Here is a 16,395-nt window from a genome sequence, read left to right on the forward strand (position 1 = left end):
GTTTTCTCCACCCTTACCATGACCATAACTCTGACTGCTGTCAGTGTGCCTATGCAACTGGTAAACCTTTACCTGTGCCAGAGATTCTGGAGTGTGATGTTGGATGTTTTTAAAAATCTTTTTTGAAAACTGTACTTCAACTTAATTGGTTTCTTTTGTAATCCTATGTATTTATATTACACATTTTAAAATATAAGGAGGACTTAGGCTTTACCAGACTGGCAAAGGGATACATGACACAAACAAGTTAAGAAGCCCTGCTCTCTACATACTCAAGCTCGCAACTTCTAATCTGTTGTGGACTAGGAAGTCAGAAAACTATACACAACTGCTGTGTGTAAAATAAAATAAAGAGTAAATAAATGTTCTTTCTACTGACCTGAGTTCTCCTTCTATGAGTTAAGTACATGAGATTCAGTACATAGACATTATGATAACTATAGTGGTGCTAAGAGGTATATCTTCTCATTCCAAGGTTCTCAGCTATGTACAAGATAACTGAAATGGTCAGAAAAATGACTTCCAGATGAGTGAGGCATTATTGTACATGTTAACATTAAGCACCCACTAAACATTAACATCACTGGCTTTCCTTTAATAAGGAATTTTGCATACTGGTCAGCTGTTGAACATTCTGTTTTTCTTGCTCCAGATACTGAACACAAAAAAGAATTGCTTCTGACAATACTAATCTAACTTGCTTAAATGAAAGTGTAATCAAGTCAAACAGATAATGTATATTTCGAATACATTCAAAGATAATTCTTAAAAAAGAAAAAAATATTGAAATAGGCCCTGTGCTTTCTTCTTATGTTTCATGATTAAATACTAATAAGGCTTGGATAACTACATACACATGCAATTTTTAAAACAAATTGCTAACACATAAACCGTCAAGAAACCAGAATTAAGGTGAATTTGACCAGCTGCATATAAATGCTTTACCACTGACATTCCTGAATATAACTGCTGTAAGTTTTCTTTAAATAAATTTTCTACATGGCCTTCCCATAATCTTTATAAATTTTTATCATAAAGGTTAGCCATGAGAAATCTTTTAAAAATTTGATTCAAGATGTTCCCATTTACTTATTCATATTTAAGGCCACTTTGGTAAAGGCATTGCAGCAAGAACACAGAAACAATAGCATATTTTCTAATATTTATTTTTTTCACCTGCAAACTGTAGCAAAACATGATCAGCTTTATTATGCAGACAGGTATCCCTCTACATTTTAAAGAACTTAGGCATGTATAAATAGAAGAGCTCTTTAGGAAAGAAAAAAACTGATGAACAAAACCTCCCAATCTTGACTTCATAACTTCCAGTAGCAATGGATAAAATGATTTAGTTCATTCATTCCAAGAGATATGACAGCACCTTTAAGTGGCTGATCTATTTCTCCAGTAACATTTCTCACATGACAATGTGTTAAAGTTACAAATACTGATATGCACAAATAGCTAAGTTCTAAGAAAAAAATATGTACAGTACTGCAGCATAATGAATGTGGTATCTGCAATAACTTATTAGCCAATTTTACTATACATGATACCGCTACCTTTTCTGCCAATTCACATATTAAAAGATGTTGCCAGAGCCCTCTGTTTTGCACATTTTACCTGGTGTTTAATACACAATGCAGGCTTTTTTAAAGACTTCTCTTGTGTTTAAAGCTAAATCAGTGAAACGAGACAACAGTGCAAGAGGCGGAGAGATGTTAGGTGACCACAATAAAAGTCCATTCCAGTAAAGTGTCTCTAAGGCTATAAGAAAGGGTTGGTTGATGAACTTCCTGTAGGAAACTGTCCCGTTGGTGCACCAGCCTAAAAGTGAACAGAAAGCAAAAATAAACACAAAGAAAACATGCTATACCTTAAAGTTCTAAAATGCTAGCTTCATGAGAATAGGAAAAGGAAGCCCTATTTCTATAAAATATAGCCTGAGATGTTTCAGCAGAGGATGGAGCAACACGCCTTCAGTCTGTGAGCAGCTTGGTAATGGCTGCATGTCTGCTTGCAGGCTCGCCAACTGAAAATCACAATCCTCAGAAGAGGATTGGCCATAGATAACCTGTTTGAATTTGAGTGCCATAGCATCAGAATACTAAACTGCATATAAAAAGATTCACATGTTTCTTTTCCTAATTTGAAAGAAAAATAGTGGCACATTTCTGAAGTTAAATCTGTAAATAGCAATATGTGTTCAAATACATAAAATTAAAGAGTTACGAAGTTAAACTTACTTACCATGAAAGGATTACTAGATACTCCAGCAGCTGCCACTTGACCAAAAGGGGTCACCACTGGCTTGCTTTGTCCAAATGCTGCAAAGCCTGCACCTTATCAAACACAGACCCATCAATTACAATCCAAACATGAAAAGAGGCCTCTATGCTAATGAAGTCTCATAATCAGCTTCTTAGAAATTCCATCTTTAGCAGTAGAGTACAATAGTAATGTTAAAGATTTTTGTGGACTATGCCCTGAGATTTCCCTTTCTCAAATTTCAGATTTAAAATTTCCTCTAAAGTGTCTTAAAAACAAATAGCTCCCAAACCATTCTCAGCTTGCCTCCGCCACCAAAATACCTTAGATAACTAACATTCAGAAAATTCTGTCAAATAACGAGCATTTAGTAGGGGTCATGCAGTAGGGATCCAAGTACAAAAGTGAGACAGCCTCTGCCTTCTAGGAGTTCACCCTCTACCAGATTATCTTACAATTGACTTCAATTGTCAGGAAAAAATTCTTATAACTATGCTGTCAAACTATGTTTTCTGTGGAAATTATAAATTTTAATTTATAGATGGTAACACACAGATGACAATTTTCTTTAAGTGAAGGTCTGGCCATATCCCTCCTCTACTCAATAAATTCCAGTGGCTCTCTATTCACTCTAAAATAAAACAGAAATTACTCTAGCTTTTAAAGTCCTTCACAACCTGACTTCAACCTATCACTGTGGCTTCATCATACAGTACTTCCCTTTTCCTTTATGCCAGGGCTGTCCAACCTTAGGTTTTTATTGAAACAACAGAAAATATATTTTGATTTGCCATTTTGGTGAGAGCTCTGTGGTAGCTCGGTTTTGTTTATTAAAGCATTTATGTAAATTTCTGTGCTCGTAGGCTGCCACATAAATCGCACTGCTGGCCGCGGGATGCATTTTGGACAGCCCTGTTTTATGCTATGATCCAGCTAAACTGGACATCTCTCCATTCTTCATATATCACACTCCATGCCTCTTGTCCCCTGGCCTCTGCACTGACTTTCCCCTAGGTGTGAAGTGCACTCCCACTTCACAGAATCCCTCTCTCCTTTCAAGAGCAGCTCAAGCACCACTTCTAATTTCTGCTCTCTAATTCCTAGGCTCCTCCCCTCCCTACTACCTTATCAAATGAAAAAAAATATTTGCAAAGCACTAGCACAGTGCCTGGCTCATGGTGGGTGCTTCATCCCTTCCCTTCCTGTTATTTTGTATTTATTCTGCATATTCATACACATAAGAGTGTGCATGCGCATATGCAGAGCATGTGTGTGCATGTGTTCTCTCCTAATATGATCAAAGTTCCTTGAGAATAGGGATTACTTAATTCATTGCCTTTGCATCCCCAGCTTCTAGAAAATCACTATCACATGGTACATACACACTTAATAAATGCTTGCTGACCACCTAGTACAGAAAAGCACTCATAAAATGAAATCACAAATTCTGAAAGTATAAAATGCATGTATACATATACATGCATAGACAGAGAGACACACACACACTCTTTTTCTCTCAAAGTGATTCCTTTAAAACAATGTGATAAGCTACCCATGAGTCATATCTTACCATTGGGCTGCTGAGAGAAAGCTGTTTGCGGAGGAAAAGCTGCTTGGGCTGGGAAAGCAGGCTGCTGGAAACTGCCACTAAAGCTAGTCGGAAGACTGTAAGAGGCAGGGGTTCCAAATCCTGTCGGCATACTCATGGATGCTGTCCCAAATGTTGCCGCTTGTAGAGGGAAAATTACTGCTATTAGAAATCCATAGAAATACTATGCTGGGAAAAAAAAAAGTATTCTTACCCCTCCTTCTACTGAGGCTAAACAGTCAGCATCATAGCAAAAATGTGCTTAATCTGGATTGTATTAGGATAGAACCTAAGTAAAAAATATGGTATTTTTAAAAATGAATTTGGAACTTTGTATTTTAAAGATATCAACCTTTAACAATCTATATTCTTTCATTCCCTCAAAACACATTTTCCTGGATAAAATTAGCAGAGTGGTCACTAGAAATAACCTTTAAAAAAGTATACCCTCAAAACTCAAAATACATGTATTCAGATTCTGACAACTCCATAAAGCTCAAGCCAAAACTCATTTTAAAACAACAACATGCAATTCACGTTTGCAAGTATAAAGAAAAAAATAGCATCGTTAAGTTAATGAAATAACAGGAAAAAAAATATATATACTTTATTGTTGTTCAACAATCCAGGGGAGAACCTTCCTATTTCATGTGTACTGGGAAAAAAATTTCTGAATGGAATTATAAAAACTAGTGACAACACTCTAAATCCAGAAAAAGAGTATTCACACAATGAATTCTACTGAATCTGTATTAACAAAGAACCAATTTCTTTTTACTCAGACTATCAATTGGACCGTTCATTTAAAGCATAGCAGTAATAACAATATATGCTGTATTTCTCAGAGCACCTGAAAGGATTTTGTAGATTTTTGCAAAAATTAATCCTTATACCATCAAATATACATATATAATTAACCCTGATTTCTTCTTTTAGAATGTTACATAAATATACCCATCCCCCCCAATCATGTTCCTTTACGAATTACTAAAAAAAAAAGGGGGGAGCAGGACAAAATCATTTGAGAAGCATCTGAATTTAAAAGGAAAAGGCACGGGATAAAAGAGGGCTTTCTAACAAATGATTCATTGACATAACTCTGACAAATACTTCTTGAGAAAGCACTGCAAAGCAAAAGTCAAGACATACACAAATGAAATTCACTGGAATAATATGGTGCAATGGTTTGCTACATCCAAAAGGTGTCACTCAAGCTACTAGAACAGAAACTTCAAGGAAGACACTAAAGAAGCTACAGGTACAGACTAATGTGACCATGGAAGTAAGCAATAATGCTTTGAACAATACTTTAAAATATTGAATTAGAAGTCAGAATTTGAACCTATGCTAAACATCCATGCCCACTCCATTTAAAAGATGGAAGAAACCTACTAAGATTTCCACATGCAAAAAACTAGAAACCAGCAGGAAGCTTTAACAAGCAGGGAAACATTGAGCCACATGTACCCTATGTTATTAGCTGGGGCCACCTACCAAAATGAGCATGAGGAAACACGTGAGAGTGCACTGTTCCGGACAGGCCTTAGGGAGAGCCATAAAGAGACCAGACAGTGTCAAATAATTTAGATTTATTTATGGACAACCATTAATCAAATAACATTACTTCTATTTCTAAAAGGGCTAAATGTGAATAGATAATTTTTTAAAACGTGAAAATGCTTCATTGCTACATAGGAAAAAATAAGTATTTATACTAACCAGACAATAAATAAAAGAAGGGTAGGAAAAAATCCAGAAAATCGGTATTATTTTTCAGTTATAAACCCAAACCTCAGAATGTATTCAGTAGTTTCAACAAGCAGTTAATCAGATGTGATAATATCATTTTAATGGGAAAATAACTACCAAGAGTCTAATATTTACATAGGCCTATTTATTGCTATCATTCAATTGTGTCTACTGGGGGAAAATGTTATCTTACACATTATAAGCCACACCCAAAATATCTGTTCCCCGGTTGATCTAAAAGAAAATAGATCAATATCTAAAAAGCCACATTCCCAAAAAAAGTCCCCAAAAAACTGTTTGTGACTCCTAAACAGTCACATTCTTTACACAGGCACTGAATTTAAAATTTTAACTTAGTACGTTAACATAAAATGATTACATGAGCTAAGTTAAAAAGGTGAAAAAAATGTCCAAGCATGAGAAAAAGTCAATAACATGGATTCCACGGAGAAAATTAACAGTGTATATGAGATACAGAGGTTAAAATAATCTGCAGGTCATATGTCTCCTCAAGTATTAATTTATATTTATAGTTTTACAGTTACATGCAGTATCACTTCATTTAACTAATGCAGCTAAGAAACACTCTACAGTACTAAAGGTTACTATTTGAATAACTGAAAGTTGCTTTACCCATTTTAGGATTTCATATACTTTTTTAAAGTAGGCAGCAGAAATTTTAAAACGCTTATACTTTGGCCATTCTTCTCCTTCCTCTCCAATATAACAGCCAAACCTCTCTCTATGCATATATGCATGTGTATCTGTATGTAAATGTGTACACACACATATATACATATGTGTACGTGTATATGTGTATTTAAATAAAAAATAAAATTTTCTCCTCTGGCTGCTCTACTCTGGGACTTCTCTGCCTGCTTCCAGAAACTCATTCTTGGAATATCCTCATCAGCCTTGGGACTCCACCTCACCACAATCAAGTCTCTGACTGAGCGCAGGGCCATGAATTTCCAACTTCCACTTGCAGAGGGAGCTCAGCTCAGACACCTCATCCCTTCCCTGGCCTTTCTATTCTGGGACTTCTCCACCATGTCTCTCCCTGGCATCGTCTCCTCTCTCTCCCCTTCCCCTTTGCTTTGCAGCTTCCTTTTGTGTGTTATCTGTATACAGTAAACTCCCCAAGGGCAGGGCCTGACTTTCTCTTTTTGTATCCCTAGCTTAGAACAGTGCCTGACACATAGCTGGCACTTAATAAATGTTTATTGACAATATATGTGTCTGTATGTATGTATGTACACACATATCACTATCTTAATATGTTAAATTTCACTAAATTAATCAAAAGTGAAATACAAATATGTAATTACACATGTTGATATTCAAATTTACAAAAGATACAGTTCAAAAAGCATGTAATTACACATCTTGATATTCAAATTTACAAAAGATACAGTCCAAAAAGCAATGGAATGTACCAGTAAGATTCAGAAGACCAGGTCTATGCTGCAGACTTGACACTTAATCAGACTGTGACCCATATGTCTGAGCCCTAGTTTACTCATGTATAAAACAGAGGTGATAGTTATCTCTATTAAGGAACTTACAGAGTTGGCGTAAGGAAAATCATCTATAAACCTTAAAGCATTATATAAATATGAGTTATTATTATCATTATTAAGAAGCTGATAATAATGATCAGCTGGCTGAAATAAAATAAATAAAATATCACAGTATTTTATTATCTATTCTGATGACATTTTATACCAGTAAAATGATAAAACCACTCACCAAAGAAATTTTGAAGAAAAAAAAAACAGTACAGATAAAGTAAAAACTTCAGATAAGGTCAACATTAATCACTCAATATTCAGACTATATTAAATTTTGTCAAACACAAACTGAAAGATTTGCTAATAAAGAGGGGCTAATTCGGTGAAAACATTTTAAATCTATTCATTAAGATTTACGTTATGATCTCATTTGGTTGGCATTTAAACATTAGCAGTAAGATTGTTATGACAGAGAAACACAAAAACAAAAACAGCGAGGCCACAGCAGACATTATCCATCCCATATGACCCACACAGGTATCCTCGAGGTGCTGCAATGGCTTCGGTAAACAGATTGATAAGACACAAACCAAGAAAGTATCATAGATGAGGCTGTGGTCCAAACCAAAAGGGTAAAGAGGTAAAAATGGGTAGGATGTTGTTTAAACAAAAAGTGCATTATACACATACATTTCTCAGCCAGATATTCTCAAGGTTTCCATCAGACAGAAGACATGAACAAATCTTACAAGTGGTCTGTATTATGCATGCTAGCAAGCTGTTATTAAGAAACTGTTAAAAAATTTCTGCAATAATTTTATAGGTGTCCTGATAAAGTCCATGATAAAAATTTAAACATATTTCAAAAGGTGATTTGGAAAACTTAAATCAATTCTTCTCTCATTAGTTTTCCATTATGGGCAAATCTGCCACTTCCATGTTCATTTACTAAGTGAACTGACATCCTAGGTTCCTTCCTTGGTACCTCTTTTAAAAAGTGCCTCTTGGTTACAGCCTGTAGAGACAGAGGCAGTGCAGAGGATAGAACACTGGGCCCAAAGTCAGGAAGGCCTGATTTCAAATCTCAACTCAAATGTTTCCTGTGTAATTTGGGCAAGTCACTTAACTTGTCTGCCTCTGCTTATGCATCTGTAAAATGAGGATAATCATAACAACTACCTTCCACCAGAGATAGTATTGCAAATGCTCTGCAAACCTTACAGTGCTATATAAATGCTATTAACATCTCCCCAAAGATTACCAACCAATATACAAGGTTAGCTTTTTTCTTACCTGTTGCTCCTCTGGTGTTGGTCTGGAAGGGGTTTGTAGATGATGCCACAGAAGGACCAGGAGCAGCAACAAATGGATTTGTGGAAGGTGTAGCTGAAAAGAAAATTATGATACCCAATAAAATAATTATTCTTTTTCTATTAAAGTATTCTATATACTTATGTAATCTACAGGCTTGTTTCACAGAAGAATATACAATTTCTGATTATATAAACATGTTTGATTACATTCAAGAAACTCAGAAACTTTTTTTAATATAATCTTTTAGGCATTTATTTGTGCTCCACGTGAGAAACTGGAAAATATACCAGAAATATGAACCTAATAAATACTTTATGTTACCTCCAAATGGAGCAGGCACACTTGAAGATGCAGGTTGTGTCTGTGTAGCAGCACCCACTGGTACTGTTCCAAAAACATTGCTGAAAATAAATATTTAAAGAAGTCAAAGTTGTTCAATTAAAAAAAAAGTTTCAAAAATCTTTAAGACTAATTATGAAGGCATAAAATACAACAGAGGGTGATATTCAAGGTAGCCAACTCTCTTGTGCTTAACATAGTTTATGTTAATAGAAGAAAGAAAAAAATCTATAAATAATCCTAGAACTTAGTCATTGACCTGAACACTCCTCCCACCTTACTTTTTTTTTTAAACTAAAGAGAAGTAAACTGATTTTACTTTCACTTCTCTCTCAATGCAGGAACCAATGGGAATTTTAAAGGGGCAACTTAGGGTAACAAATTAATAATAAAGTATTATAAATTAACTAATGAAAAAACTATATTAATAAAATGATTAAAAAAAGAAATAAAAATACCACACACACACACACCCCCCACAATGACTTACAGAAAAACCTAAGGTTGAATATGGTACCCAATCAGGTACTATTGGTGTCTCCATTAAATTACCTTGCATTTACTTATCTGTGTCCTAACGTCATACTCACCCCCAGAAAATATGAATTCTCTAAGGAATATTTTCCTTTTTTCTTGCATCCCAGTAGCTAACAGTGCTTTGTACATAGTAGGTACTTAATGCTGCACAAACTGAACAAGAAAATTGTAACTCTGATCTTGTCTCAGTTCTCTAATCTATGAAATGAGGGAAGTTGGATGAGATGACCCTCGTTTCCAAGTTGCCAAAATATCAGAATTCATGCTAAGTACAATTTACTACCTACTATCAGGAGAGCTTATTCACCAGTTTCAGTAGTAAACACACAAGCCTGTCAAGGAATAAGTCGATACCTTCCATGAACAATCTCAATACAAAAGTCCTCGATGCCAACACGCCTTCCTCTCTCTGCCATTCTGGAGGGCTGTGGGAAGATGATGCTATCTCCCAGATTTAGAACTCTGAAATCCATTCTCCAACCACATTCAATCCTTGTAACCTTTCCTACTCTCTCATTTAACCTCAAGCTAAATCTACTCTGCAAACATCTTCAATCCCATAATTCATTCCTATTCTCCCAGTCACTGTCCTCCATTCTGGGTCCATTTGTCTTTTCATACCCAGTCTCACCCACATGTTCTGCCACTTAATTGACTCACTAATAACTACTTGAAAATCTTTTGCTCCTTCTGGCTGACCCTCTGCCACTCTAAGTCTTCAAATCTCCACCCCTTCAATATGGTTTCTTCCTGTTTCAGGGATGTTAAGCATTAGCTGGATAAAGTATCAAAGTTGAGCTGATTTCAATCACTACAAATTCATGGCGTGTTAAGTTCGTTAGGTCTTTGCTACTGTCTGATAATTGTTAATTTTACTCTTATCCATACCTTGTTCCCAACAATGATTACTTTGAACATTTTCCTCTCCCTTTTAATCTTCACATGCTACACTTACACCAAATAACCCAGCCTACCTTCACTATAAAGAATGAAGCCAATAAGTACACCTCCTTCATTGCTGAAATCTCTTCAGTAGCATCATTCTCCCTCTTCTCTCTTTCTGCTCACAGAATAAACATCCCTCCTACTCACTCATAACAATTCTTCTATCCATTACCCCTTTTCCTTCCTGCCTCTTCCAGCACATAAATTTATTCCAGCAGTCATCTCCTTTCTCTTGAATCTTAAATTTCTTCCTAGTAGTCATTAGTTCCTTTCCATCTGGTTATACCTATCTTCAATTCTCCAAAATATTAAGACCCCCTTACCCTTGACTCTCTATTCCTAAAATTTTTGACAGTTGCCTATACCTGAAAGCTTCTACTTCTTCACCGTCCATACACACTCTTCTCTCTTTCAACATCTTGCATTTGCATTTCTGCCAGCACTATTTCATTCAAACTGTTCTCTTAAAGATCATTGATAACTTTGTCATTGCTGAATCTATTTACAGTATGATAACTCCTTTGCTTCTCTGCAGCTTTTGACAAACTGACAACCCCTCCTACTGGAGTTATTTTCTTCCTCCCTAAGCTTCAAAGAACACTTTTTTGCTCTCTAACCACCCCTTCCCTAGTTCCCCATCCCTTCTCCAACTCTATAATTTTGGTCCTCTTCTCTTCTGTTCCTATACTCTACTGCTTGGCAAACTCATTCTCCCCACCCCCATCCCCCGCCAGTTTCAACGAGGCAATGGATTTTGACATATAGAGTTGAAATAGAAAGAGTACCTGCTAACATTACTGGTAGAAGTATATGCATTACTAGAGGTTGCTGTTGAGCTGAAAACACTGTCTAATTCTGCTAGAGCTGCATACTTGTCTGATGATATACTTGACTGACTCGGTGTTGAAACAGCAGCACCTGTTGGAGCTTTAACTACTGTGCCGAAGCCACTTCCTTGGTCACCACCTAAAATTTTAAAAATTTCTTTTACTTTATTTTTTAAAATTTCTTTTAAAGACCTAGATTAAAAAGTCAGCTAGACTTATAATAGCAAAGAAACTTTCTTCATGAGCCAATAAAATGAGCAGTATTTTAAAAACTGTGGCTTTGTACACACCACTTTGAAAACAAAATTTGAAGAATGAATAAAATAATGGGAACTAGTTAAACATAAATGCTATACAAACATGAAACTACTATTATACAGTATGAATTTAGTGACTATAAAATTAGGAAGGGTAGGTCAGTGCACATATCAGCTTGGAAAATTTGGCATCACCCAATTAAAACTAAGAAATGTAAAAGCATTTCTATCAATAGCATACTACTGACAAATTTAAATATTAACTTCAGAAATTCTCTCTAAGGCCTTTGCTCACTAAGCGATCATACAACTTGTGTCTACACACACACACACACACACACACACACACACACATTATAGGTGTAATGGCATACATATACACACAAAACACCTCATTGGGTGGATAAATTCCTAAAACATTAGGTATAAAGCAAAGTTCTGTTAATTATGTATTTCAACAGGGTACAGGGTGAGTAGAATATGAAGGGATAATATTCTAAAAAAAAAATAAAATAAAATTAAGGGATGAGAGAGGAATATACTGAGAGAGGGAGAAAGGCAGAGACAGAATGGGATAAATTATCTCGCACAAAAGTGGCAAGAAAAAGCAGTTCGTTGGAAGGGAAAAGGGGACAGGTGAGGGGGAATTGGTGAATCTTGCTCTCATCAGATTTGACTTGAGGAGGGAATAACATACACACCCAATTGGGTATCTTACCCCACAGGAAAGAAGGGGGAAGGGATAAAAAGGGGGGTGGGACAATAGAAGAGAGGGCAGATAGGGAGAGGAGGTAATCAAGATCAAACACTTTCGAAAAGGGACAGGGTCAAGGGAGAAAACTGAATAAAGGGGGACAGGATGGGAGGGAGCAAAATATAGTTAGACTTTCACAACATGAGTATTGTGGAAGGGTTTTGTATAATGATATACATGTGGCCTATGTTGAATTTTTTGCCTTCTTGGGGAGGGTGGGCGTGCAGGGAAGAAGGGAGAGAATTTGGAACCCAAAATTTTAAAAGCAGATGTTCAAAAAAAAAAGTTGTTTTTGCATGGAACTGGGAAATAAGATATACAGGCAATGGGGCATAGAAATCTATCTTGCCCTACAACAAAGTAAGGGAAAAGGGGATGGGAGCTGGGGGAGTGGGGTGACAGAAGGGAGGGCTGACTGGGGAAATGGGCAATCAGAATATATGCCATCTTGGAGGTGGGGGGAGGGTAGAAATGGGGAGAAAACTTCTAACTCAAAATCTTGTGGAAATCAATGCTGAAAACTGAAAATATTAAATAAATAATAAAATGTTTTTTTTTTAAATTATGCATTTCATCATTGATTTCCATTTTGTAATGGAAAAAAAGGCTACATTTGGACCTAGAGGCTTGCAATTCAAATTCCAGCTGTCATTTAGTCATTTAATTTCTTTGGAATTCATTTTCCTCACCTGTAAAATAGAAGTGATGGGGGAGAAGCATTGGATTAGATATCCCATTTCACTTCCTAATCTTATACTGCTATTTAGAAAAATTTTGCCCCTGAGACTAACTGAAGTCCTGAGTGATAATGTAGTAATTCTTATAAAATCATATATTTAAAACAAAAAAAATGCTTTATGAATGTTAAAGTTTGATCAGAAAAGTAGTTCATAAAATGCAATTATTACATCAGAAACTGCCTTCTACTTGGAATGACATCTATATAAGAAACAATGCTACAGGATTCCTCAGTTTACATCTTTAGAAACAAAGCATGTTGGTGACGTTTTTGGTCAGGATATCATGGAATATCTTAATCTCCAAGAGGTATTTTTTTAAAATCCCAGGTTTATAAGCAAATAGCTTATAAATTAACTTTTTCTTCAGCCAAGAGATTTTGACTATGGTTAATAACATTTAAGGAAGGCGATCTGTCTGCTGATGTTTGTTTGAAAAGGTCTAACCAAAGGGCTCTGAAGTAGTTCTGTGCTCTCCTCTTCAGAAGCTATATTAAATAAAGATAACTTTGCTAATTACTTGAAGATAATAGATTTCCAGTACATGGGGAAAAGATTGCATAAGATTTTAAGTACCTTCCAGAATATCATCTGGACAAAGAATAGGTACTACAAAATATTGTATCTTTAGAGAAAAACCTTCTTCACAATTTTATATGTAAATATAAATGTTTCCTTTAGAAATAAGATTAAGATTTTAAAAGGAACATAATGGAAATTTTAGCCAATTTTCAGTTTTCATAATATAAACCATTATATTATGAAATATTTTTTAATTCTAAATTCACACAAAGTAGTGTTATCTTTAAATGTGCTAAACAACTGTAAAGTTAAAATTAGAAAGGTGTTTAAAAACTGCTCTATTAGTTTCTGCTAGTAAATAATAAACAAGTTTAGATATTGATTAAACTGGTTTAGAGACATTAAGATTGTGAAAACTACCCTTCAGACTACCACACTGGTGGTAAAACTTGTCTGAGAATGTCATCTCTCAAGAGGTGTGAAAAGCAGAAAGTCGATGTTTTTGGTAGGTTTTCAATCAGTCACTGCCATCTACTTCTTAAATATGATCAGAGGTCCTCTGACTTGGGAATCTGGAAGTGTGGTTTATTTACACTTTGGTATAAAATACTCAGTACATCTGGTACTCTAATAACATTCATTTAATTGCTTCAATTCTATTCATGGTTACTATAATGCATCTGACAAAGACATGAAAACAATTAAAAGAACAAGCCCTGGGACTCTCCAATTATGAGACTCTGGGGTGTGTTTTTTCTTTATTTATTTAAATGTGCGTAAAGATAACTTCTTACACAATGTAACTGACTTTATGAGAATGATTCAAATATAATCAACCACGAAAAATGACTGATGGTACAAAATAGATTGTGTTAAATTTCTAAAGAAGGCTTGAGAGACTATTAAAACTGTAAAGTATCTTCTGTCTGAAATTCCTCAGTTAATTTTTCAAAATTATCCCAAAATCTTTAGTAAGATAAACTTTGCTTCAAAACCAAGAAAGGTATAATCCTCACACTTAATGAATACATCTGCATTTACAACACACACAGACTTGGGAATTTTCTTTAATCTTAGTACCTTGCCCAGTACTGAAGATATTGTCTAAATTAGCAAGTGCCGCATATTTATCTGTTGTCTGAAGACTTGCTTTTTTCGTTACAACTTTATTGATGGCTGCTGTAGTTTGATGGCTCTGGGAAGAATTGAAGGCTCCAAAATCAGCACTGGAGGATTTGGGGAAGTTATCAAAATGGGCAAAATTAGCATTTACTGATCCCACACTTCCACCTGTAATGAAATAAAAATACTTATATTTTATATGGTTTTTTTCTCCAATATTCTTAGATATGACAATATAATTGCTTATCTGAATGTAACCCTACATCCTTAAAATTAAGTTTTACTAAGTGTAAATGATTTTTAACCACCTTAACATGATTTTACAGTCTGTACATCTTAATTTTCAGAGTGTTCATAAAAAGAGAGGTACATATTTCTACCCCAACTTTTCATTTCTCTAAATTACTAAAATTAATGTGTTACCTAAGCAGTTATATTATTTATGGAAAACCTTTCTATTTATCCACTGTTCTAAATACAGATTATTTTTTAGTTCTCAAACTAAGAATTTGGAAAAGAGGTAAAATATGCCACTTGAAAGTTAAAGTTCTTTGTGAACTTAACGGAGGCACAGCTTAAACAAATACTTAGCCTATTAAACAAAAGTATGAAAGATGTTTTGTTTTAACCCACAATTATTTGGTCTAGTAGTTCAGAGTCCCTAGATTTGCTTAATTTGCAAAGGTACTACTGTTAAATTTCATGTAATTATTCTAATATATAACACACTCCGACTGGGAACAAAAGCATGCTGCAGGAAAAGAAAAATCCCTTTTAGTCTATGATATATATGTATGCATGTGTGTGTGCTTTTTACATAACTATCATTTATACATATATAGTACAGACAAGTATGTGTGCATATACATATATACACACATATATTATGGATGCATAGATGTGTGTGTGACACATACTGCGTGACCTTGGATAAGTCAAAGGTCCAAGAAGTCAAAACAATTTACATAATAATATCAAGATGTTTTAATTTAATTTTACAATAAATATTAACACCTATAACCTACATAAAAGCTGAGAGATCCTTAATAATTTTTAAGAATATAAAGGGGTCCTGAGACCAAAAAGTTTGAGAACTACTGCCCTTGTCAATGATATCACTTCCCATTTAAAAAAAATCACATATGCATTAACCATAATTTTCATATACTTCCACTGAAGTCTGGAGCAAACCCTTAACAAAAGTCTAATTTACTGGATTGTCAAAGGTCTAGGCATGTGACAATGTGCTTCTAAATCTCATATACTCCATTCATCCTTAGATTTCAAATCATTCTGAAGCAGTTTAGTTGATTCAAGAGCTATATCCAGCCAATCAGCTTAAAAACAAGAAAGCAAAATACTTGGATTACCAAGCCTATACTTCTAAAAAGGGAGGAAAGCAGTCCTCCTTTCCAGGAAAAAAAAAGTTATTGAAATATCGATAAATTAGAAATTTTGAAACAAGTTATTTACAGTTGTGCCTTAATAGTGGTGGTTTGGAGATATTTTTAATGTTATTTGCTGAATGTTACTTTTCTTTCTTGGAAAGGGGGAAGACAGAATCTATGGGAAGGTCATGTGAGGATTAATCAAGGTATGCTGGGAAGTGGGTAGAGCAAGCAGCCACATCAGAAACAGAAAATCCACTGTTTCATAAGGCCAATGAATCCTAGGAACAAGAATTTAGCAGGAACTTCACCAATTTAAATTGCTGTCTATCAATTCAGATGGGGTGCGGGGAGGAGGGAGAGCTGGGGGAGCAAAGAGAGCTGGAGGACAAGGTAGAAGCAAAGCCATGACAGTAAGCAAGATGGAGTCTTAAGAGAGAATCATGGTGGCTTAGAGCACACAGTTCCAGAACTACATGACCTTTAGAGGGAGTCCAAATGACAGTCAACAACAACAGAGTTGAGTAGCTAACTTTA

At 35.2% G+C, this 16,395-nt stretch overlaps 1 protein-coding gene across 9 annotated transcripts in view; it reads right to left on the bottom strand.

The window, feature by feature from the left end:
• Window positions 1-574: 574 nt before the first annotated feature.
• The window catches only part of AGFG1 (ArfGAP with FG repeats 1), a 106,624-nt gene continuing 90,803 nt past the window's right edge, over window positions 575-16,395 (bottom strand). For 3 of the 9 annotated variants that reach the window (XM_036755866.1, XM_036755863.1, XM_036755858.1), the window contains 8 exons: window positions 14,429-14,638; window positions 11,037-11,217; window positions 8,752-8,831; window positions 8,410-8,502; window positions 5,351-5,398; window positions 3,839-3,997; window positions 2,251-2,342; window positions 575-1,827 (listed from right to left, as the gene is read on the bottom strand). In XM_036755866.1, the coding sequence (XP_036611761.1) occupies window positions 1,768-1,827; window positions 2,251-2,342; window positions 3,839-3,997; window positions 5,351-5,398; window positions 8,410-8,502; window positions 8,752-8,831; window positions 11,037-11,217; window positions 14,429-14,638 (923 nt within the window). In that variant the 3' untranslated portion in view covers window positions 575-1,767. The remainder of the gene's footprint in view (window positions 1,828-2,250; window positions 2,343-3,838; window positions 3,998-5,350; window positions 5,399-8,409; window positions 8,503-8,751; window positions 8,832-11,036; window positions 11,218-14,428; window positions 14,639-16,395) is intronic. The other 6 variants (XM_036755867.1, XM_036755864.1, XM_036755860.1 and 3 more) reach the window with 3 other exon arrangements.

This window comes from Trichosurus vulpecula, chromosome 4, assembly GCF_011100635.1.
Source record: "Trichosurus vulpecula isolate mTriVul1 chromosome 4, mTriVul1.pri, whole genome shotgun sequence".
Classification (NCBI taxonomy): Eukaryota; Metazoa; Chordata; class Mammalia; order Diprotodontia; family Phalangeridae; genus Trichosurus; species Trichosurus vulpecula.